This window comes from Gymnogyps californianus, chromosome 8, assembly GCF_018139145.2.
Source record: "Gymnogyps californianus isolate 813 chromosome 8, ASM1813914v2, whole genome shotgun sequence".
Taxonomy (NCBI): Eukaryota; Metazoa; Chordata; class Aves; order Accipitriformes; family Cathartidae; genus Gymnogyps; species Gymnogyps californianus.
In genome coordinates, this window is record NC_059478.1 from 16,209,632 (window position 1) to 16,236,051 (window position 26,420).

At 38.6% G+C, this 26,420-nt stretch overlaps 1 protein-coding gene across 4 annotated transcripts in view; it reads right to left on the reverse strand.

Moving 5' to 3' along the window:
• The window catches only part of PTBP2 (polypyrimidine tract binding protein 2), a 55,979-nt gene extending 33,980 nt beyond the window's left edge, over positions 1–21,999 (reverse strand). For all 4 annotated transcript variants that reach the window (XM_050900589.1, XM_050900588.1, XM_050900586.1 and 1 more), the window contains exons 1-3: positions 21,956–21,999; positions 20,279–20,309; positions 5,523–5,598 (exon numbers count right to left, since the gene is read on the reverse strand). In XM_050900589.1, coding sequence (XP_050756546.1) covers positions 5,523–5,598; positions 20,279–20,309; positions 21,956–21,963 — 115 coding nt within the window. In that variant the 5' untranslated portion in view covers positions 21,964–21,999. The remainder of the gene's footprint in view (positions 1–5,522; positions 5,599–20,278; positions 20,310–21,955) is intronic.
• Between the last annotated feature and the right edge of the window lie 4,421 nt (positions 22,000–26,420).

Consider the following 26,420-nt stretch of genomic DNA (forward strand, 5'->3'; position numbering starts at 1 on the left):
AATTGCCATGGCATAGTGATGCAGACAGAAATTAACTAAATCAATAATAATAGCCACATTTTTTTTTCTCCCATCCTAAGGTTTTTTGAGGGGTTTGCTTTTTTTTTTTTAAAAGTTTCTTAATTTACAGAAAGATATATTGTTCAGGTATTCAGAGCATTAAAATTTAGTTCATCCACATATACATGCGTATCTGTAGAAAAATGTAAATTATAGTCTATTATTAAATTATTATACTTTCCAATCACATGTGCTGTACTACTTCAAATCTTTCCAATTACTATTAATTGTAATCAATTTGCAAACTTCAGAAGTAAATTACCTGTGTTTAGGCATCATTAATGTTAACTAATAACCAATTTTACTTAATGTGCCATCAAAAACAGCACATCTATGTTTATTCCCCAAGTTAAACACAGCACTTCAAATATTATTAGCTTGTATGCCTCAGTGCTAAGTATTCTGTTAATACAATGAATTACCTACCAAAGTCACTGCTAACATTCCCTGCTAATGAAGTAAAAACAAGATCAAGATTAATAGTATCATTTAAAGCTCGAGGAGTTTGGTGAGCTCAGTTGCAAAATGATTTTTGAAATGTTTTTACTGATTGAACTTAAACACACAAATGTGAACAATGAAACTGGTGGCAGCTATAGTAAAAAAACTTGCCAATTCTTCTGCTTTGATTCCTTGTCTTTGACAAGCCAATTTTCATAAAACTTTCATCAACATCTTTCACTTTTTATCTACATTTGTTAAAAAAAATTTTTGTGTGGATTTCAGCAATACAGTTCATGGCATGAGCATCTTCATACGTATAACTGTTCCTAAAACTTCCATTAAGCAGTCCTCCACCTGAAAAGAAAAAAAGCCTCACAAGGAGTTCGGCATAAAAGTAACCCATCACAGAGGAAACTCCTTTCCTAGTTCTTAAAGGGAGGGACTTTTTTTCTTAGATTTAAAAGCTGTAGAATAACCAACTGCAGTTACGTATTTACTGAACATACAGCACTGAAAGGTGAAAAACATTATTTATGTACAATCATTTATTACGTGCATAACTAATGTCTTTAAAAACATCCAGAGTAAAAAATATTTTTTAAGTATCCTGGCTTCAGCTCTGGTTTCTCAGAATCCTGTTACCAAACCATCTCTTAGTTTACCTAAACTGTCTTTCTAGTCATTGCCTGCTGTGCATCAACACAAAAAAAAAAAAAGAATTCACAGATCTTTATGAGAGGGTTATACTCTCCAAAGAGATCGGAACCAAGTAAGATTATGGTAGAAAATAAGAATAGACTTTGACAGTATTTTCAGAAAAGCTGAAGGAAAACACTAGTAGTAGTTCAAGCAGTAGTAGAAGGCCTGTGATTCTGACAATACAATTTCAACGTATCAATGTCAGCTGGTGCTAAAAAGTTCAGAAACTTAAACATCTAACATCAAAAAGAGAACTTCTTAGAAAAGCTTAGATATTTGCTGACCTGGAACCTTACAAGCTGTCCTCCCTTGCAAGAAATTCTGATCTAGAAGATGGGATTCTTCCCTCAATGTTTACAGAATGATGTTCTGCCATACTGCTTATGAACTAATTCAGGAAAAAACAAAAATTCTAGTATATTTAAATAGAAATGTTTAACTGAAATGAAATTCCACAACAATAAGGACAGTAATCAAATTATGTCCAAAACAGGAGATACAAGGGTCCAGAATTAAGTGGTAAAAGAACTCACACAGAAGTCATCCTCAATTATCCAAGTCTAACTTTCCTTTAAGGCTGTTCTTTTACAAAATACACAGTACTTAAGACAGTAACTTGACTTGTAGTGAATGTTAATATACTGTCAATTTCCTTTCAACTATACAGTCTTGAAGATGGATACTGATGAGAAAGCTGTTTAGAAAATGCTCAAGGATCAGGCCTTGTATTTTGAGCAATGTCCTTTGGATGACAGTCCAACATGCTAGCATTTTGCCTCATTCTATATTGTTCATCAAATTACCAGTGGTTCAAATAATCAATAAGAATGCAAACAAATCATTTGTCCAACAATTTTGCAAGTTTTCTTCACAAAAAAATACAGAGGGATTCATATGTAAGACTCCCTATAGGGCAGAGAAAGCATGTATCTTTTGTGCCTTTCTCTAAGAATTAGAGCAAGAGTATTCATAAAAGCATTAAAGTACTACAGTATTCTAACTGAATGGCAGCTGAATACCAAAAAAAGCTAATGAAACTGTTACCACAATAGAAGGGTAGGATGATCATTTTTAAAAACCTCATCTCTAGTCTCACCCCTAAAAACACAGCCCCCAGTTCTACCAAAACACCCACTTCCATGAAAAGGTAATTTTTTTTTGACAACTTAGGCCATTTGTTTTAGGTTAATATTCCTATAGCAGAGATTAGAAAGAAATGAGTTTGTGATTCACAAGTGTTTGCTCTAAGTTTAGGCCTGCTAGGGCACTGCTAGTGACAACTGGTTTTTTCATTGTGTATACTTTTACCAATAAGGCTCAGAGGATTACAAAGACAAACTGTCTCTTTCTTCTGTTCATCTAGGTATCTGTTTGGAAAAATATCATGGGATCAGATGTTGAAAATATCAAGGTCAAAACCAGAATAGGTTTCTATGTACTCCAGAAAACAATGACCAGGTCTCATAAAATCATGCCACTTCCAAACTCTAAGAATGAAAGGGCAAGAACAAGTATGAGTTTTAAGAGTTACAGGGTAGGCCAATTTCTACAACATGTCTCCTTTACAAAGATCTTAATCAATTATTACAGACTCTCTTAAGCCCCAGAAAATCTGAGGAAGATTCATCACTACCATGCCTTGGCTACAGAAAAAAAAAAAAAAAAACTGTTCACAAAAGTTTTAAATTCTTCTAAAGAGAAAAGTAACCACAGAACTGAAGCAAAAGGAGGATGTTAATTTGGACATAAAGAATACCTGAACTCATTTGGCTTCAGGAGATGGGTACAGAAAAAATAACATATGGGTTTCCTTTTCAGATCTAATTACTTCTGAGTCTACAATCTGAACTTGTAAACTGTGCAAGTCCTGAAAAAGTACTTCCAGGCTCACGATAAACAAGACCACTACGGGAGGATATATTCAGAAATAACACTGGACTGTGGATTTAGCCTAGTCTACAGGTTTTTTTATGCTATGTAACAAAGGCAGGCAGAAGAGAAATTTGAACACAATCCCAAGAAACTGCTTAAAAACAAACAAAAAAACCCAAACCAAACTAGCCCCCTTTCCACTGACCTCTATAGAGAATGGCTTGAATTATAATACTGCATTCAGATTGCGGTTTTTTGTTTGTTTGGGATTATTTTTCCACCAACCTCCTTTACATATTACACAATTAATACGAAAACTTTTATAACAGGCAACTGATACTACAGGAACCAGGCCACTACTCAGACCACTACTGCTTGTTAATGAGATCGTTTTTGAGAAGTCATTTATGGTTCTGGATGCCTAGAGACATATCAAGAGGTCTTACTTGTATAAGATGTAAAGAATGAATTAATTTGAAAACCCTCTTACAAACGCTTGTTCTTTGGTAACAAAAAAAAAAAAAAAAACCACAAAAAAACCAAAAAACAACGCAAAACCCAAACCCTAAATCAGCTTAAAAAGGAGGGAAACAAAAACAAGGTGGGGAGGGGAATCTGTATTTGTTAAATACATCAAACTCCCAAGTCCACATAATGGAATCAAAGCACTCTTCCATTTTAAGAACTTTTTGAGGAGAAAAGAATTTCTATTTAAAGTTTGAGGCTTCTTAGATAAGCTTCTGTATTTTTTCTTCTGAAAACTCAAAATTATAATAATTCTTATTGCAATATTTGTCCCTTCAGCTTTTTAATTTTTTTCCTTTAATAAATTAACTTGCATTTAGTTTTCCCGAACTAAGTTTCTCTGAAAATACACGGAAAATTTGGTAACACTCAGGACTTTGCCCTAGTAACAGTGCTCTCCCTCCCCCTCCCAGTGCCCAAATCCAAACCCTCACACACACAACCCAAACTCCTTTTCCTTCTAGTTTCTCATTTAAGTAAAGCAAACTGCTGAAGCACCAATACCCAGGACTGCAGAGGACACCAAGCAAATGACAACAAGAAGAGGGACCTCTTTCAGAACCAGAAGGAAGTAAGAAAAGCAGGGGAGATAAACAAATGTTCTGGGATTCTAAAATGGCTATGAATGCACTACACTGCATTTTTTATCTGTTCCAAAGAAGTAGCATCTCTTCACCTTTGGTTATGGAACTGCCAACGGAAGTGACTCTCCGCTCTTCTGTCGCCACACTCCTCCACCCCACACTGCACTGTATCTAGCAATTGTGCAGCCACATGACTGATTAGTAAATTGCTCCAAGGGAAAACTACACTTTTTGGCAGTACAGTTTAATGCTGGATTAGCTCATTCTGCAAGTGTATGAGCACTCCAACATAGAGAGTGGAGCAGAAACATGGAATTGGGGTTTTTTTTTTCTGCTTGTGCTAAGGATGTAGGATGAAAAAGCACAGAACTACCCATTCTGGCAACAGCTGTGACCACAGCATTGTAACATGAATATAACATGAAACTGCACCCTGAATCCCAATCTTTTACTCCTAGATTAAAAGGAAAGAGTCTGCTACTAATATCAGCAACTATACTGCTCAGCATATAAAAATGGAAAAATTGATCAGGCACATTAAAGCAGCGAACCAGGCAACTACTTGGAAAGCCCAGCAACACACTGATGCCATGAAGCAATTCCTCCACACCTCTGAGGAAAGAAAAAAAAAAATGCATGGGGAAAAAAAAAGAAAAAGCAAGACATCTGAAGTGAGCCCTCCAAGGGAACTCAATGCACATTCAACATACAGAAGCATTAACTGCAATAGAAGGCATTTTTGTATGTGCCAATTCATGAAAAGCCTTTCTATCTAGCATCACCAGAAATTTCACTAAAGAACAACCACGCTCACTTTGCACTGACATTCTGAGATTCTACCACCGCGATCTCAGACTGAAGTAGCAAAGTCAAGTTTCCTGCTTTAGCAGTCCAAACCAGAACAGAGCAAAACTCTGTTCTCCTGAATCCATACTATATTATGAAACTGGCACAGTGTTCTTCCCTGCAATGCCCAGACTCACAGATGTGTATGTGTGAAAAAGCTGATGTCATACAGGAGTTGTTAAGCTGTTTACCTTTGCTTGGTAGTTGTGATTCCTTACTTTGAAGGCAGCTGTACAAGGTAAGTGTAATTTTTCATCCCATCACCCACCAACAACGTAGTGTAGACATCTGAAAGTTGCCTTGTTTTATGGGATGATTCTTCTCAGATTTCCAAGGTTTGTGAGTATATACAAGGTCACTACAGTCTAATGCATGCCAACAGTTTATCCCTCTATAGCACAACGGATTCTTGTTTCAGTGTTCTCCCCTTGTAAACAGGAAATGAGTCCAAGTATAAATGATAGATTTCTCCTTTGAAAGGGCATCACTTACCAGTAACTACCATGCTGCTCATGTTAGAGTTCGGGCTATTGAGTACACTGCCTGAAAGAAGTTCGTCAGATCCTCTCTAAAAAGAAAGAGACAGTAAGAGATTTTTTTTTCCTCTATTTTGTGATTTTTAAAGATGATATTAAAAATGTCAGTTTGACAGGGAAAACCTTTAGAAGAACTTAAGCAAGCATAACCAAACCTATTCAGATTTGGCAGACTTCCTCTTTTCAGATAAGTGCAACAACTTGAGATCTAAGTAAAGCAGTATATTTACATGGCAATCTTTGAAATGAGAGCAGCTTAAGCACAGTTGTTTCACCCACCACTGAAATGTAGCCACCTCCAGACACAATGAGAACTGCTGAACAATAATTTTGTCCAGCATTTCAAATTAAAATATTATTATAATTAAATATATTTAGTCTATTTCAATAACATAAATTATTGTTTTAATATTTTAATATATGTCTATATTGAATTATTATATCTAGCTGAAACTACAAGGGAAATCTATACAAATAGAAATATGGAGTTTAGCTCAATTCTAACACCCCTATTTAAAAAAAAAAAAAAAAAAAAGACTTTTCTTCATAGGAAATTATCAATTTTCATTTTGGGGACATCCATTTGTCCTGCAAAATACAAGTTAGGGCAGGGAATTACATCTTCATTATAATTCTTAAAACATGACAATTATCAATTAGATGGTCTTTTTGAAAACGACTCGAAAGTGGGCTGCAAAAATCAGAGGAGGGTTTATATCAAAAACATACAAGATAATCTTTTCCTCTCAGATTATTTGCAAGATGGGCATTTGACATAGCTGAAGAGTATTTTGCCACTTTTCATGCCTTTCCCCCCCCCCCTTTTTTCTTTTATCCCCAACCCCCTCCATCCCTCAAGACTTAATCTCTCAAAAAGTCCCCAAAATATTTAGGTGATCTTTCACTAAAAAAAATTTTAAAAGGGAATAAACCTGACATCCTTTGAAGATTATATTTAATTTCTTATTGGTTCTTTCCCCACTTCAAAAGTATTTCCCCAGCACCCTTAACACTAATCCAGGTCACTGCTAAAATGGAGATGAGGAAACAAAACAGTTACTATCGTCTTTATAAAAATAAATGTTTTTAATTCTGTTGTGGACACTACAATAGAATCTCAGGAATAGTTAGCGAATATGTTTTACAGGGGACCTCACTACTGCATACTAAATTAACCTGAGGATATCACCTTTCTAGGCAGCACAGTTGCAAGACGCATAAAATCAAACCTTTACCATTTTATCATAGTGCACTCTATGTGTGTCCATACACAGAACAGTATGTTAAAGTTTAATCCACACCTGAAATCTAGAAGCTCTTAAAAATAGTATATATGTGTATGCACTCATAGACCCGTTAAAGTTTACTTAGTTTTCAACATCAGCTCTGAAGAATCTTTATACAGTTTATTAAATACTCTAAGCTCTTAAGGGTACACAGCAATCAACAAAGCTATGCCTATCAAATCAACAACAGATTTTCTTTAAAATTGAGTAATGCCTAATACCAAGATTAGGTAGGACCATGAGAAGGACCGCGTCTTGTCCTTCTCAATGTAAGAACAGATCTCTAATCAGATATAACTAAGGAAAAATTTAGCTGGACAAAACTGAGAAACAAGTTAGAGAAGTTATGGAAATTCTCCGTTACTCAAACTACATTGCTTTCTACTGTAAATACAATACACTAACCCAGGCACTCAGTATAAGTTGAAACAAACATTCCTTCTTTCTCTTTAATGTCCTACTTTTCTAACATAATATTTACATGGGTAGAATATTGCAAAGTTCAAGATTACTAGCAGTATTAGCTCACTCAGTGATAACTGCCCTTATTTCTGCTCACAACTATCCACCTAGCCTTGCTTGGAAGCCCTTGTCTGTAGCCTGGACGGCTCAACTGAATAGGCAGAAGTAGCAGCAGAAACTGAATCAGTTCATAGTCAGGCATATTAAGATAATTCAGCAGCATTTTTTTTTTCCTTAATATGCCAGGCATTGATTTGCTATGGCACAGCAGTTACGTCGTAAACAGCTGAAGCATGCCAAGTACCAAATGAATGCTCTTCCCAAAACCTGCAGGAACTTTACAATTCTGAAATATCTCAAATTTGAGTTGTCTTCAGCTTCAAAAAGTTACTTACATCAGCAACTGCTGACTAGCAGAACACACGTGTGATTACATAAACTTCTGGTTCATAGTAAATCAGGCTTTCAAAAAGCTGTTAATTTCTTAATCCACAGGACAAAAACCCAAAAGGAGCACAAATTACTCAATAGAGTGGATATTCAGTTACTGTATTTGTGTTTCATGAACAGTTAAGAGTTTTCTCTTCATTTTGAAACATATTTTGCATTTCATGAATACATTCAGAGTCAATCACAAGATCTTGTCATTACACTTGAAAAAGTTTTAACAGTTTTGCTTCAGAAGAACAAGTAAATGTGAATCCCTTATATTGGCATGTATCATAAATTCTACATTTGTTCTCATAAATCAATGTTCACAGATGTACAGGTTCATATGTGGAATGTTCTTCCTGTTCACCATGAAATCACAAATGTATAGGAAACCTCTGCTAACTCACTCCCATACATACTTGCCAAGCTTTTGGTAAAAGACAAAGATATCTCTTACCATGTGAGTAATCATCTTATTAGATATATATGGTTATTCTTCCTTATCGGTTCTTAAGCAGCCTAGACACCTCTGCACTTCATTCAGTATGTAACTTTAAAACCAGCTATGCAGCAAAAGACACATGATGTACTTGGACACAGAGCAGTTAATTACAGAATCAAAAGCAGTAACTTCCTGGTAATCATCATTTCCTTCAGAAGGGTTATCTTAAGATGACAGTTGTCTAATAAAGCAATTTAATATAAGCATTTCATGTAAGCCAATGTGTACTCAGACTGGCACTACTATGTGACACAAGCACCTCCTGAATGACAGCATAGACATAAATACTTATTTTACTTACATTTATTCAGCATAGATAAGACTATTCAATTTGTGGTTTGGGGTGCTTGGCATCGTTTTTATGTGCATCTTCTTTGAGAGGGTGTTAAGCCAGAAAGGACTGGAATCTTGCTCCAAGGGCAAAGCCCTCCATCACTCCACTATCTCACACACAAATTTCAGAATTATAACCCATTTCCCAAGCACCTTGAACATTCACTAGTCTTATTCGCAAGCACGCCAGTTCTTCTAGTCAAATCATGCAAAGCAAAGAAACCTTTAAACTAATTTAGGTAAATTCTATCAAGTGTTTCAGAGATAAGGAAACTAAACTCAGATCTCTGAAGAACACAGCGAATCAGATTCAGTGAAGAATGGGAGATCCAAGAGCAATGTTCACTTAGCTCTTTTCCCCATCTGTGCAAACTGCTGTGTTCTAAAGAATCAAAGCAAGTTTGAGATTGTAAACAAGACTGAAGAGCACAAACACATAGATCCCAGAAATGTCCAAATCTAAGTTAAAATAACAAATGAACAAAAAACACCGCCATGATTTTATTTTGTCATAGACTGCAAAGGAAAGTTCCGATAATAGCAACGTAGAGACTAACTGAATATCCATTTTAGCATGAGGGAAGAAGATTATAAGGGACAAAATAAGAAGTACAAATTGCTATTATACTATTAATAGGTCATCTCCAGACAGCTAGTCCTCAACAGCACAAGTTTCAATGCCATACTTCTATTGTCCAGTCTTCTATTGTCCATTGTCTTCAATGTCCAGAACATTAATCTATATTAATCTTCCATAAAAGCTAAACCACTAACTATTCAGATCAGAGATATCTAGAACATTTCTTCATGAAACCAGCATCTGCCAAAATACTATTACACAAAATAAACAAGGGAATTGCCAAACTAACTTCTTGCAGTGAGCGAACCTTAAATTTGTTGCAGAGCCAATACTGTCCTTTCAATGAAGCCCATGTTATCACACCCTTGCCCCCATGACAGCATTTCAATCTGTGGTGTGAAAACAGCATGTTAATGTATGGCTTCAACCAATGGAATTACATAAAACTGACACGTACGATCACTTTCAGAAAAAGATGAAAAATATACCAACTCAGACTTTGAATACATATTTCAAAGAAACTTAAAAATTATATATTTTTATAATATAGGCACTAGGGAAATAGACTAGGAAAAATGTAGGCCCTCTCCAGAAGGAAACAGGAGACCTGGTTACCCGGGAGATGGAGAAGGCTGAGGTACTCAATGACTTTTTTGCCTCAGTCTTCACTGGCAAGTGCTCCAGCCACACTGCTCAAGTCGCAGAAGGCAAAGGCGGGGACTGGGAGAACGAAGAACTGCCCACTGTAGGAGACCAGGTTCAAGACCATCTAAGGAACCTGAAGGTGCACAAGTACGTGGGACCTGATGAGATGCATCCACGGGTCCTGAGGGAACTGGCAGATGAAGTGGCTAAGCCACTATCCATCATATCTGACAAGTCATGGCAGTCTGGGGAAGTTCCCACTGACTGGAAAAGGGGAAACATAACACCCATTTTTAAAAAGGGAAAAAAGGAAGACCCGGGGAACTACAGGCCAGTCAGTCTCACCTCTGTGTCCGGTAAGATCATGGAGCAGATCCTCCTGGGAACTATGCTAAGGCACATGGAAAATAAGGAGGTGACTGAGTGACAGCCAACATGGCTTCACTAAGGGCAAATCGTGCCTGACAACGTTGGTGGATAAGGGAAGAGCAACAGATGTCATCCACCTGGACTTGTGCAAAGCATTTGACACTGTCCCGCACAACATCCTTGTTTCTAAATTGGAGAGACATGGATTTGACGGATGGCCCACTCGGTGGATAAGGAATTGGCTGGATGGTCGCACTCAAAGAGTTGTGGTCAACGGCTTGGTGTCCGAGTGGAGAGCAGTGATGAGTGGCGTTCCTCAGGGGTCGGTATTGAGACTGGTGCTGTTCAACATAATTTTTCGGCGACATGGACAGTGGGATTGAGTGCACCCTCAGCAAGTCTGCCAGTGACACCAAGCCGTGTGGTGCAGTTGACACGCTGGAGGGAAGGGATGCCATCCAGAGGGACCTTGACAGGCTTGAGAGGTGGGCCCGTGTGAACCTCATGAAGTTCAACAAGGCCAAATGCAAGGTCCTGCACATGGGTTGGGGCAATCCCAAGCACAAATACAGGCTGGGCAACGAGTGGATTGAGAGCAGCCCTGTGGAGAAGGACTTGGGGGTATTAGTGGATGAAAAACTGAATATGAGCCAGCAATGTGCGCTCACAGCCCAGAAAGCCAGTTGCATCCTGGGCTGCATCAAAAGAAATGCGGCTAGCAAGTCGAGGGAGGTGATTCTCCCCCTCTACTCCACTCTCGTGAGACCCCACCTGAAGTACTGCGTTCAACTCTGGAGCCCCCAGCATAAGACAGACATGGACCTGCTCAAGCTGGTCCAGAAGGCCACGAAGATGATCAGAGGGCTGGAGCACCTCCCCTATGAGGATAGGCTGAGAGAGTTGAGGTTGTTCAGCCTGGAGAAGAGAAGGCTCCGGGGAGACCTTATAGCGGCCTTCCGGTACTTAAAGAGGGCCTACAGGAAAGATGGGGAGGGACTCTTTATCAGGGAGGGTAGTGGTAGGACGAGGGGTAACGGTTTTAAACTGAAAGAGGGTAGATTTAAATTAGATAGTAGGAAGAAATTCTGTACTGTGAGGGTGGTGAGACACTGGAACAGGTTGGCCAGAGAAGTTATGGATGCCCCCTCCTTGGAAGTGTTCAAGGCCAGGCTGGATGGGGCTTTGAGCAACCCGATCTAGTGGAAGGTGTCCCTGCCCATGGCAGGGGGTTTGGAACTAGACGATCTTTACGGTCCCTTCCAACCCTAACCATTCTATGATTCTATTCTGTATACAAAAATTATTTTATATACTGTAAATTGAAGATACCACTTTGATATTTCACTTAATTTCTGTGAGTACAGTTATTGTATATACTCTGTCTCTTCTACAATTTACAAAATCAATTATACAAAGAGAAAGAAAAAGTCCCTAGCTTAGCAAATTAATCTCCTAGCTCCTTGCTTTAACAGTCATAGCTAACTCAGAACCCCTCACTACACAAGCTGGATTTATGTAGCAGGATTTCAGATTCCGCCCCCCCCCCCCGCCATAACAAACTACTATAAAGCTTCATGCCATCACAGGTTATATTAAGTAGCTATGTAATTTCAGGAAGTCATTACAGTCATACTATCCTTCCAGGCTAATAAAAAATATACTATTTAGAAGTCTTTGCCAACTATTTTCCTCACATTCCAGACAGGGCTTTAAATATTTCAAACATTCCTCAGATTTTATTACATCCAAGGTAAAAAAAAAAACCCAGAGAGTAACAACTTCGGCTTGAGAGTTACCAAAGAGGTTTAGTCTTTTAAGCATCAAAGGACTTTTTGACAACTGTCTATGAAAGAGAAACATTATCAGCTCTTTTCCCAATAATTCAGGGCTATGGAAACTCTGATCAGAAGTTATGGCTGAACCTAACATAACAAACTGAGTGTATTACAGAAGACTTATTAGAAGCATGTGTAGATGCACTAGAATACTACAGGAACACTAAACCAATACTACTAGAAACAGTAAACAAGTGACAAAACTGCACTTTGTTAAGAAGTTAACAGCATGATCTAAAATAATTTCTTAAATTCCCACTAGAAAAGATAAAGAATACACTCAAAGATATTGAAAAATACATTTTCTGATAAATCCTCTCATTTGTAGTATTCAAATTTGCCGATATTACAAATGTCTCCCAAGAACAGGATGCTTTTGCCCCCTCCCCCCTTCCCTTTTCCCCTCTCTCCTCCCCCAGATCAAAGAAAAAACAAGACCTTTAGCTGCACTGCGCATTTACCACAGTCATTCTCAGCCTACAGGCATGAATTTCCCAAGGGGTATGACAAGCCAGGAGACAGATCTCATGATTTAAAGAAATCTAACAACATTGTAAAACACTTCATTTCTAACAACATCTGGGAACAATTTAAAAGAAAAAGCCAGAAACCTGACGGTATGGGAGAAGAATAAAAGCATATGAGAATTCCAACCCAGACATTAAACATTTCCCTCTAACAGATACACACTTGTAAACACACTGCTTCAATATTCAATATCTGAATTCACTTTGGGGACTGGATGTTGGAAACAACAGGACAACACACTTTAAACCCCCAAACACAGCATTTATAAACTTTGTTCAGTTTACATGTGATGGATCAGAATTTAATGAATGCTTCATTTTTAACAGAATACATTTTTAATGAAACACTGCATAAATACACCCTCACATACTCTTCAGTGAAGAAGAAATACTTGATCTGCCTTATGCTCTGACTATATGCACTACTGTCAAAACACATAATCCAAATTACCTAATTAATAGACTGTTACACCTCTTATACGTATAGGATCACAGAAGACTCATTCAGGACAGGACAAGCCAAGTTCAAGTATACAAACCAAAAGAAATCCCATGCAGGTTCATAGGTATTTTACAAAGCATACAGTTTAAACTATAAGGCTGTTATCACTTCATCAGAACCTTACATACAAGAAGTATGTCTACTTGATTTTTTTTTTTTTAAAGACTACACTAACTCTTATCAACTAAGGCCATGAAGTCCATGGGTGCTTAATAACTCACTTATAACATCACTTGCTTTTAATTCAGTATGAAGTTAACTGGATACAATATGACCACCTTTCCCTACTCATTCTCTGTATTCTCTTTTTTCCCCCACTTCAATTCTTTTTCATGGTGTCCTCAGCCAACCATATATTGTTTATATATCCTAACAACTAACTTCACCATTTTTACACTCATTTTTTTTCAGTAAGGAAGGATCTAGGAAAAAATTAAGCTTTTATTCTTTTTTCTTGCACCTATACGCATGGTATATGCCATGTACCTAATTTATGGAAGCACACAAAGTTTGCAGAAATTGAGAGTGTGCTATCAAGGGAATCTGAATAGTCTTTAAAACTGAAAGGAGACAAGTCTCAATTCCTCTGAAAAGCCTCCAGGTTCTCAAAATACAATGTGGAAAAGAGCCAAATTTCTCAAAGCATCTGAAGATCAAGATGGACTATTAAACCAGAAAGCTGAAGAGTAAAGAATCAAATCTCCACTTAAACCATGCCACCAGCCTCATTTGGAAACCTTCAAACTTTCAATTGTAATGAAAGACTGCAGGCAAGAGTCTAGTCCAGTATCAGTCGATGCTTCAAACATCCAGGAGGAAGTAGACAAACAAGATAATTTATTCCAGCATTTCAGACTTTCTATTCCACTTTTACCAGGAAAGAAAGTGTTACCCTGAAGTAGCTGTACATAACTGGTAGTAAATTAGAACAGGTGAGAACAACTCGCTAGAGCTACCACCTGGATATGTTCTTAGCTTTCCAGTTAGAGAATGATTGCACCTAGATGTACAGATTTGGTCCTTCAGTAGCAGTTTCTACACCTCGAAATAAGATCCATGAAGAAGGTATTTTCTAATTGATTCTCTGCTATTTTGCAATAATAAATTAAAAGCGCTAGTGCTATTTTGTCTATACTCAATACTCGTGTTACACATTCATAGAAAAACTGATTTTATGAAAAGCTAAAAATGGCTGTATGTACTTGCAGCTATAAAAAACACCCAAACCCCTAAATCAAACATCACAGTCCCGTTAACAGCTTGTGAAACCACAACCTCATTTGAACCAACTACCACCAAAAGCAACAGTCCTACCTTCTCCCTGGCCCCAGCAACTTGTTCCTATTCTGTACTCCCCAATTCCATATTGCTACAAGCATTTATGCAACCACACACTTTGGTACAAATCTGACTAAAAAGATGTAACTCACTGTTGCATCAGCTTAGCTTTATCCTGGCTAAGTTCCCAAGAGAGGTTTGTACAGTGGCTACCCAAACGTTTGTTGCACAAGTATTACAGTGACAGAGAAAACTGGAATGCAGCTTGATTTGCTTGTGAAAATATGGCCCAAAGCTCTAAGAAATGGGAAAGGTATTTTCATGCTGGTATTGGCTCATATTTTTCAGATGGTGCAGGTGATCACATTTCTCTTCCTATAACCCCCTCAATTAAGATGCAAATATAGGTGTTCTGTTACAAATGAAAAATAGGTGATTTCCAATTAGTGACAGACATCAAAACATATCAAATAGGTATACTAAGCCTTCCTTACATTGATGAATACTTGCTACAGAGCACAAACTAATTTTGAACATTTTTCCTTTCTCTCCATTTTCAGCTCTCCTTATTTTTCCACATATATTACAGTGGCAGAATGAGCATTAAGGAAAAAAAAAGTTACAAAGAAAAAAGAATTGGAGTAGTCTGTTCTGGGAATAAATACGAAAGTTATTTCAAACAGGATCAATTTATGGAAGTTACTGTTAAAGAGAGAGCAAATGTCTTTCATTGTAAGAAGTTATTTTTTGTCACCGAGGACATGTTCCCCATACCACTGCTGAAAAGACAAATCCAGATGCCAGTTCTAAACTTCTGAACATGGTCACGCTTCATTCTTACTTCAATGCTAGAATGTTCTGCACATTTTTTGCTGTCTACTGTCGCTACGACTAAGTATTATTGAATACAACACATCCTAGCTAACACAAAATTAAAACAGTTCCTCCAATTCACAAACAACCCATTTTTCTCATATCACTGCCCTTAGCAGACTCTTTGTCTAATCTACTAGCAATCTACTAGTAATTATATTAGACGTGCAAAGATAGCTCAAAACTATCATTCTAATATTTTAAATACAATAGACCAACACATGGCATTTGTTTGTATGAATGAGTCAAACAGTTTTTTATCCTACCACTCCCTTCCTTTTATTTAAGCATCTAGAATGACAACAGTGAAGGCAAAATAGATTTCAGAAAAAGAAGAAGAAACTGAAAGGAAAAAGCTATTTAAATACATCTTCTCATTTCTTAAGTTCAGGTTAAACTTACCTTCTGACAACTTGCTAGAATTGCTAACTGACTTTTTTCTACACGTATTTTCATTATACAGTGTACAGTTCAAATAAAAAGTCACAATATATCCACAATATTTGTTTCCACCACATGGAAACTCTCAGTTATTAGTAGCAAAAAAGGGTCAGTGTTCTATAATTTTGTAAGAGAAGAGATTACCCCCCAGAACTTGAGTTAAAAAAAAAAAAAGTGGACAACGCTTCAAGAGTACTTACAGACACTGCTACTTTGTGCTCTCCTCCTTTTCTCCATCAGCTCGTATCTCTTCTGGTCTTAGCTACTGCCCTTCCCCCATACTATTATATTCCCCAATGTTAAATTTCAGCAACCAGGAAAAAGGGGGACTTTGTGACACATTACTGTTTGGAAAACTATTAGAAAGTACTAGGACAGTGCTTCTTAGCATCTTCTACCCTACCCTAACATAACCAATTAAATACACACCAAGTATTCCCTCTTTTCTTAAACGTACCGCAAAGACTGATGCCCTTACTTTTGGGGAAAAAGGCCATTCCCACATCTTTAAACATTACAAAACTATGTTTACAGGAATATATGAGTTTTCCCTCCTAAGTATAACTGGGGCTGTCCACACCTGGCAGCTGAAGCTGTTTTTGGCCAGCATAGCCCAAAGCAGTGTCAACAACATCACAAATTCCCAAATGCTATGTACCAAATAATGCATCCATGAAGGAATGACTGCTTCTTGTCTCCTGTCAAGTAGAAGTACACCTCAACCATTCTGAAATGTGCAATGCACATACACAGAATGAGTCACTCAATTGTTCAGGCCCCATTTACTGCACAGCTACGCATGCCATCCAGGAGAATGATGATACGTTAGACTGAAGTGGCACACAGTGAAATACAGTAAAAGAGAACTATCATCTTCAATATGCACCAAAAGTTCACCCAAGTTATTCCCTGCACCTGTGTGATGTATATTCTTTACATCACATTTTATAGCCCTCCGAAGGTTGTTTTAATTACTCCAGAGAAAAGATACATTATATACTTTATAGATTCACTTCAACAGTTGAAAAAGGCTCTAACACTCCAAATGCCAAATCAGTTTACTTATCCAGATTAAAGCATCATAAATGTAAAGCAAACACAAGACAGCAATTCAAACTACAGTTATTAGATTCTGATACTCAAACCTATATAGCCAGCGAGCAATGAGAAGTTTGAGAAGTTAGAAGCCAACGAGCAGGCCATTTCATTTTTAGTGACTAAGGACCTCATGTAACAAAACCAGAGCAACTGAGGTGTACCTTTTTAAAACAAAAAAGCAAACATTTTATATAATATGGCAATTTTTAAAACTATGCATGAAGAAATCTATAAATTTAAAACGTATAGAATTTCTTCAAGAAACTGAAAATTTAAAAAAAAATCAATGAACTATGTAATATACTATCATTACTGGAATCCTTAGCTCTGTTCCATTCAAAAATAGACTAACTGCTTATATACAACAGGAGTTCACAAAGTAACATCAGACACAGAGCTAAAGCTCATTCTTTTTGCATTATTTTATAAATTGTAACGTAAGGGGTGAACTGTGCACAGAGTGAGATTTCCTTGACTCCATGAATTCTAGGTAAGCAAAACAAGACGTTACAGACCAAATCAAATATGAATTATTTCATATGTACTTACAAGATGACTGGGTTTTGACATGTTCTAGCACTTTCAGAAATTAAAGCACACTGCTCCTCTGACAAATTTTAGCTGGGAAGCGTGCTACTACCACATATTGAGTTGCACAAATCCCCACATTTACTCTATGTAAACCAAGTTTTCAAATAGTATTTGTCATTTTTTTCACCTCCATTTTGAGTTTTATGTTTTCCTCGGCTTTTGGTGTTAACTTCTGGTGACTCAACACATAAATAAAATTAAGACTGAACATGTGACAGTTTGATGAACAAAAATGTTTTAAATCAAATCAAAGCATACAGCACAAATAAATGGTAATAGCTTCAAATTTAGCAGCCTCATTAGCAGGTAACTCTGAGACTATAAAACTGTTAATAAAACATTATAAGCAAGTATTCCTTTTACTTCATACTTGCCTTGCCCACATGCAGTCCCCAAAGCTCAAAGGCCCTTTTCTAATTCAAAGACAATTCCCAGACTACAGTAGTTAACTTCTACTATTACTCTTTTACGAATGGGTTTAAAAATATAACTAACATATTCACTTTTCTGTTTAAGAGAGAAACCAGCCAGACAATAGTTAATATAATTTTCAAATTTCTATCCACGTGACTGACGATGATAAAATAAAGCAAATTTTTCAAACAGAAGGGTCATATGTCACAATCCCTTTCTCCAAGTATAACTGAATATATCACAAATATGCTGTGTAACTGATCAGCATATATACAGTAGGTGCAAAATCTCAAGAAAGCATCAGGTCAAACAAATATCCTGGATAAGTTGATTTCACACAGGTAAATCCCTGCCCACTTCCAACGGCTATCCAGTCACAATAAAAGCAGCGTAAAAAGAGCATTAAAACTGCTGATGCCACTCCTTCGACTTCAAACTTGCTCCCTACGCATTCCCAAAGTACCCCAAAGAAAAGATAACAGCCAAGGAAAGGCCAGATGAATGTTTCCAGTTGTTTATATACCACCTATAGGTAAAGCATTCCTCAACTTTAAAACATCAGTTCATCAAAAGCAACAAACAGTCACCAGAGAACATAAAAGACAAATGTTTCACATGGCCTTCCACAAAACATGACTGAAGCTAGCATTAGATTACTACTCAAACTGCATATACCAATTAGTGAGAAATTCCATTTTCCATTCTTATTAGTATCTTGAGAGAATTACAGAAGCTCCAGAATACAATCCAGTTTACTCCTCCCATATTTAACAGCTTTCTTCAGAAAGCCGTCATCCTTTTTATTTATTCCCACTACTTCCGTGTGCAAATGGGTTGTTTCCTTTTAAAATCCAGAGAATAAGTCCATTTTTACAAGGCAAAGAGCACACCTTTTTGACACTTGTGCCTTTCCTTGTATTTATTTTAATCACTACCTCCGATACACCTGTCTTGCCTTCTTTCTTATATTATATTCATAACATCACTTCTGCAATCAACAGGAAGAAGCAGTTACGTCATCTGAAGTGTCTTTATTTCATCGTCTGGCTAGTATCTGAAAATACGGTTCCAAAATTGCACTACATGCTTACAACATGTTTTGTGAATGCTCAAATTCTCATAAGATTCTAAGTCACTCATAGTTAAGAATGAAAAGGATACTGAATCCATTTACTTCTGAAGTGAGAATGCCAGAATTTAAGGTTCAAGCAATAGATGGTCTACCTGAAATTGCTTCTTCATTAGACACAATTGAGGGCAATTTATAAATTGTTTTGCCCCAAAGCTATTCACATGGGGCAGTTCACTTCTGAAAGACTTGAACTTCCTTAGGTATTCCTCCAAACTATTAAATACATTCCTAAAGTTTTAATCAGTTAACACTTTGTCCTCCCAGGCAGCAGAGAAACAATCATGCCAGCTCGTATTTCTGATTGGGATTAGCTCCCACAGAAGTACTTTAATAACTACACTTTCCTCTTGATTCAGAGAGTGATTTTAAGCTTGTCTCGAATACTGCATGAATATATGGAGCCAGATGGGTCCAGAATCTATATAACTGACTTCTTACAGCTCCTCCTAGAAGCAAGCTTGCTCAGAAACATAATACAGGTACATCTGACAAAACAGCTGCTGTATCTACAGGCTAGCTGTATTACATAAGAACTAGTCCAAATCCAGCAGGACCAATACTGAATCCGAGCCAAAGAGCTTTACTAGACAAAACCTGGCTTACCAAGCAGTTAACACAGATCAGCTTCAGGTGAAAAGGCAGCTACGTAGTATAGCTACAGAGTCCCTGGACAAATGTGGAGACTTAACTGTAGGCACTAGAAAACTTCTACGTTTCTACCACTGAAATAGAATTGCTTGCATGCATTCATTAACATAACCTAAAGTTCCCTTGTCCCATATATCTTCACATTCTCATTATTTCTCAGTCTGCTTCTGTGAAGTACTGATCTAACTCCTGCAACAGATTTGAATACAAAAGTGAAATAAACAGTAAATTAACAACCATTTGGAAGCTCTTTCCTTTTTATAACAAATATGATGAATTCATAACTGAACTTGAGAAATAAAAAGCAAAGCAAAGCAAAGGCCAACTTCTCTGTCTACATAACAAATTCTACCTCCCATATTTTTGTGTCCTATTACACAGTCACTTCTTTTTTTAACTTCAGTGGTAACTGTTTTGAAAAAAGGATGGGGGGGGAGAGAAGAAAACACATCTTTTACAGTCACCATGCACCAATGAGAAAGTGTTGTTTTGAAAAAAAATCTGCAAAATTAAGCTTTAAAATAAGAAGCTGACACCACTACATTAATCTAGAACCACTGTTTACAGTTCAGTGCCTAGAAAAGTCTTTTGTGTAGAGCCTCCAATTTACCTCTAGGGATTTTTGGTTAATAAAGCATATACTGCTGACTAAATATCAGCTGACAATGACTAGTTAAAATCTTACAACTTGCAATTACTGATGCTCAAAGTAGTTCATTTTGTATCAACAATTTGCCCCCTTATTTGCTAAGTGTACATCCTACCTTCACACCAACTGCAACATCAGTGACAATGCTGTAAAAAAAGAAAAAAACAAGAACACAAGTCAACCAATTTATCCTCATAAAACCAACTTTTCAATGTATTGCAATGCCAAAATAATGAGGAATCGAAATAGCCAACAACTTCCCCAATCAAGAAAATATGTTCAAAGAGCACAGCAGGACTGAGGGGAAGTACAAAAGAACCCTACAAAAGCCACTGAGCTCCCCCAGCTTATAGGCTTCTCCAAAAAAGTCCAAAGTTTCAAGTAAACATTACTCCAAAGCAGCACTGCCAGAAAATTTATTTAGGAAACTTGGGTTTCTGGACTACATGAGATCACAGGGTGAAAATAAAAGAATTTAAAAGTAAGTACAGAACTTTTCTCACACATGCCTATTAACTAGATAGCTAGTTCAGCAACATAGCCTACCCCGCAGATCCTCTTACAGCAGAACGCAATGACCACATTTTTTGAAATTAACTTGGAAAAAAGAACGCACTGGCAGGTACATTTATATGAAATCTAATGAAATTTAATCAGGTACACCTATACAAAACTCTGCAACAGGTATGTCAAGGTACATCTTTTTCTTAGAGACTGTGACATCATAACTCACAGTAACACAATCCCAAAAGAAACCTAAGTCCACACCAAAAAAAATGAAAGCAAAACATGAATATGTGAAAGCATTCCACAATGCAATACTCATTAATGACAAGACTTCTCAGACAGGATTTGTAACTCCCAACATTATAATCACAACTAACCATAAAAAGCCTTTAAAACTCTCACAGTTGAAAGGTTATATGCTTAAAGCATACCAAAGAGATTGCTTCTCTGTTTGAAGCAGAGTAAACAACTTAATGGGAAATTTGGAAGCTGGAAGATGTTGTATTCACACTGACGAAGGCTACAACCACCAGCCTCATTTTTCAGGTCCAACAGAAAGAAGGCCTTGTGTATAGTGACTGCCCACCCCAGCTCCCGGCCAGGACCGAGGGCCCTCGCTGTCCCGTATGGCTGACTCCTTCAAAACCTTCCCTTCTTTGGCTTTTACAGCCAGTCTCCAGCATACACAAAGGCATCTTTCCACCTGCGAAGTGGGGAAAGCCGGAGGGCTTATTAGGCGGTTTCTGAAAACAAAAGAGCTCGACATCTGGCTCCTGCTGGTACTGCTCCTCCCCTCCAGCCAGCTCCAAAACAAACCCGAGCCCTACAGAGCGCCCCTCCTCACCCCACGGCTGGGGGGGGGGGGGAAGGGGGAAGGGAGTAGGCAAATGCGGAGAAGGAGAAAACAGGAGACGGATGGGGGTAGATCGCCCTCCCTCTTTACAGGGAGATCCGGCGTCTCGGGCACTACACTAAGTAGGGGGCGGCCCAAAGCCCTCAGCAATTTAAACGGAAGACCCTAGCGAGGGGCCCGCGTTACGGAGAGGCTGAACTCCCTCTTCCCCCCCCGTACTGGGCCTCAGGCTTCAGCTGTCCCGCGGCGGGAAGCCCGCCAGTCCCCACCGCCGCCGGGGCAGCGGCCGCTCCCCACACCCTCGGGGACACCCGCCTGCCGACAGCCAGCCGCGGCGGGGAGCGAGCCCCCGGCACTGGGACAGGTCCCACGACCGACCGGCGGCACAACCGCGGCGGTGCCTTCACCCCCACCGCCCCGGTCATTACTCACCCGTCCATCGCCGAGCAGGACAAAGCGCGGACAAGCGGGACAGACAGCCGCGCAGGCAACGCGTACGAGGAGGCTGTGAGAAAATGGCGGCCTGGCCTGCACGAAAACCGCCGGACGTTGCCGAGTGCCGGATTCCGCTCCTCGTCCCTCGCCGCTACAGAGCATGCGCCAGCCGCCGGGGCATGCGCCGTCAGCGCCGCTGAAGTTTTTGCCATCAGCTGCCCGGGTTGACGCGGCTCGCGAGGCGGCGCGAGCCTGCCCCGCCTGGGGCGGGAAGGGGGAAAGGGGGCGCGGCGGTGCACGAGTGTCCGTTCCTCACACCACCACCCCCCGCCCCCCCCGGGGACCCGCCGTGTGGCGAGGGGCCGGTTCCCGCTTCTCCTGCCCCAACGCTCCGCTTCAGGAATGTTTGTGTGTGCGTGCGAGGGAGAGGGGTCGCCTCAGAGGAGCTCGGCTCACGGTCCTGATCGGGGAGAGCGCCCGAGGCCGCTGGGGGCGATGGGGGCAGGCCCGCTCCGGGGACTCCTCGGTCCCTCGGCGGTCTCTGCCGCCCCGCCCGGGGCCGCAACTGACCCGCCGGACCGCACTTGTTTCGCGGAGAGGCTTTCCGCACTTGGTGCCAGCACTTCCCGGCCCCGGGAGCCTGTCCCTTCTCGTCATGGCAAACGTTTGGAGAGGCTGCGCCAGGCCCGGGCACCCTCGCACACCTCATCCCCTCAGAGGGCCCAACCCTGACAGGGGGCCCGGTCCTCATCCCTCGGTGCCTTCGCCTACACAGTCATTTATAAGGAAACAACCTGTTGACTGCATAGCTGACCACTACTGCTATTTCAAAAAATCATTAAGAAGAACGCATAAATTAACTATTGCAGTGAGTTAGGCTGTTTCTTCACAGAAATTGGTGTAGCCATGGTACTCTGTAAACTACCATAGCAGGGTACAAACTATTTGCTCTATGTGGCCATTAGGAAACACGCTTTTCCCCCGCATTATTTTTTGCCAGGTCTCAGCATTTCATCACAAATCTTACGATGTTTGATACAGAGTTTCTAGAAAGAGCTGTTCATGGGACAATCCTGGATTGCATTCAAACAAAAAGTCAAACTAAAGATTTTATACCTATGAAGGAAAATTTGAAAATGTGATCCAAATGTTCCTAAAAGATCCCAAACCCAGAAGGATATTAAAAAGTATTCAAAACATCTTCTGTATTTCCTATATTATGATCTGGCAATACCGGTTTCAAAAATAAGTTTTGACGAGGTAGCCCATTACTTGATTGCACTTTAATTTTTTCAGGTTAGTGTAAGTCCCTTGGAGTCTGTTACTGAAACTATTGCAATGAAGCTTGATAAAGAATTTAAGAGCCAAAAAACTATGCATATCTCCATAACTAGAAAATTTTCACTATGCTTTACTACCCCTGTCTCCCTCTCCTCTAACTGACCCCATGAGTAGCCCAGTAACTAACTTAACAATTAGGAGTACATGCAAATTCTCATTCAACTCTGTGACTTTTTGTTGTTCTGTTCTGGAAAAGTCACTCAGGTTCTCTGCAGCAATCGATTTACTACGTGGAAAATAACTAATATTGCTTCTCCTAAATTCCAATATCATTTGGATATCTGCAACTACCTTCTCTTTCAGCAGCTGTCTTCAGTGCCCATCACTGACCACTAGACTAAATGATTTATTATTCTCATTCTTATAAAATCCCTCTTAAAGATTTCATTTGCTTGGATTGTATATGAAGTTCATCATGCCAAATGCTATTCTTTACTTTTTTGCTTTCAATATTTTTTTTTTTTTACCAAAAAAAGTATCTGGTTGTAGCATTCTTTGTTGATTGCATGTGCTAAAGAAGTACTATGCTTGAAAGTAACATCGAGGACTTCAGAGATTCAGAATTGCTTATAACCATCTCTATAAATCCAGTGCATTTTTATATATTTACTCTGTATAGATATAATTCCTGTAGATTCTGGCATGTTTCGTAGGCTTTGCACTGTTGGAGGTTGGGGTTATAGTTGGTTTTTCTCATTTGCCACTGCCTTCACTCCTGTTTGTTGCCACATTGTATTGGGGATTTTTTTGTCTTTTTTCCCCCTTATAAATCTAAATACATCTTGTCTGGTTTTGTATTGGTAGAAGTACTGATCCTTCTACTTCTTAGCAATGAGTAGAGAATCTGTCTTTCCATCTGACTTATCTGTCTCACTGCCTGTCTTGCTTACCTCCTTTGCCTTTATAGTAATGCCATCTTCGAACCTGTGTTTCCCATCTCTTTTGTAATATTCCTGTTTTCTCCTTCTTTCATGACACCTACCAGAATCATCTGATTAAGTGAGCTAATACTCATTCAGTTTATCCTCTGAGTTAGATGCTCTTCCATATAAGGGAGACTGAGGAGCGCATGTTGAGTGTGTAGCAGAAAAGACACTGGAACTGAGTTTGCAAATCTTGGTGAAATAAGGGATGTGACTTTATAGAGCAAAACTCTGGTCCTCCTGAAACCATCAATAAAAGTGATAATTAATCAATCAGGATTTTACCTAGAGCATTTAATTTTAGAAGGGAAAAAAAGATAGCAACAATCAGCATGTTACTAATAAAATGCCATAGCATCCTCTTGCTCATTTGTTTGTTCAGTGTGGTATTCCACTTTCCTCTTCATAGCTGTGCCTTTTTATACTATTACATTATTTTTAGTATGCTTTTGGATGCCTTGTAAAATGTCTACCATATTTTGGGCATTGTGATAGTATAAACAATGACTTGGTCATCTGTTTTCTCTGTTGCTAAAGTATGTCTTTGCTTTGTCTTTCTCATGTTTTAGAAGGTCAGAAAAAAATTCTTGCCAAAACCAGCCCCTTGTCTAAAGGGACCTGTCAACTTTCTGCTGAAGTCCTGCATCAGATATTTCAGAAGGCGGCTAAAATGTCCAGTAATAGGCAACCATTCAGTAAAACATCTCTAGCAAAACCCTCCACATTCAGTTTTTATATTATGAAACGTGAGGGCTTATATCCTCTATCCATTTTATTCTAACCAAAATTTAAGTGTAGATATTATTATTAGCTGTACAAAAGTTCCGTACTTTTTAAATCCTAGTAATCTTATTGCTGCAATAATATTTTGTTTTCAAAAATAATTTCCTTTGATCATCGACATATTTAGATGTTTCACTTTCATTGGTTGTTTCCTTTTTATTACAAGAACAGCTAATAAATAATAGCCTGTGTAGTTCAGCAGCAGTATGAGGAGTTAGTGGTGTATGCATAGTGAAAGATTGTAGGAATTAGGAAGCACACAAAGATATTTGCTGCAGTACATTGTCCCAAATTGAGTCCCTGGAGTTGCTGGGAAAAAAAAATAGAATCCACACTCTCAGAGAATATCTTGCCCAACAATTTGCCTGAGCACTTTTTGACATCCACAGCATTCTAGGGCAAGAAGTTACACACTTTAAGAAATCATTGTGTGAAAAGTGCTTTCTTTTGTTTGTTTCAAGCCCACTGCCTGATAATTTCCTTCAATGTCCATCAGTTCTTTTCTTAAAAAAATAGGTGGATAATTTTTCCTGTTCACCTAACCGTGCCGTTCATGAATGCATATACCTTCATCATATCATCTTCAGTTATATTTCAAGAGTCCTAGTAAATTTAATGTCTCCTCTATTAGAAGTCATTCCATATTTTCAGTAATTTGTTTTGCCTTTTTCTACACCTTTCCTAATCCGGTTCTAGAAGACCATAATGGTCCTCATTATTCAAGTTACAAATCCAACGCCTTTATACGGGTGCATAATAAATGCTTTCTGGTTTATTTCTGGGTTTATATTCTTTTTTTTCTGGTAATACCAATCTCATTTGCATGTTTGAATGCTGCTAAGCCATGAGCTGATGTTTTCACAGAACCCCCCACAACTCAAGCACTCTTTGCTGTGTGGAAGTCATTCATTTAGATTCCAGGATTTTGCATGTATAGTTTCGCTTCTTTTCTCCCTTGCATATTACTTCCATTTTTCAGCACAGAATTTAACTTGCCATTTTATCATTCAGTCACACAGTATCATGAGAGCTTTCCACAATTCTTCACGGTCAGCTTTTGTTTTTATTACCATGAATAATTCAGCATCATCAGCAAACTTGGTCGCCTCGATAATCACTCTTTTTTCCAGATCATTTAAGAATGTGCTGAACAGTGCAGGTCCCTGTGGTGCACTACCAGTGACCTCCCTTTACTGTAAAAAATAGACCGTTTTTTCTTGCCCTTCATTTAATATCTTTTAATAACCTAGTATTAATAAATAATAATTAACAAGTTGTTAATATATCGAAGAATGTACCTGTTAATCCTGTATCAGCTTAGTTCCTCTCAAGAGCTTTGGGCAGAGCATTTCAACAAATTCTTTTTTTGAAATTACATCATGTTGTTTCTATCAGACTATGCTAAAACTCAAACT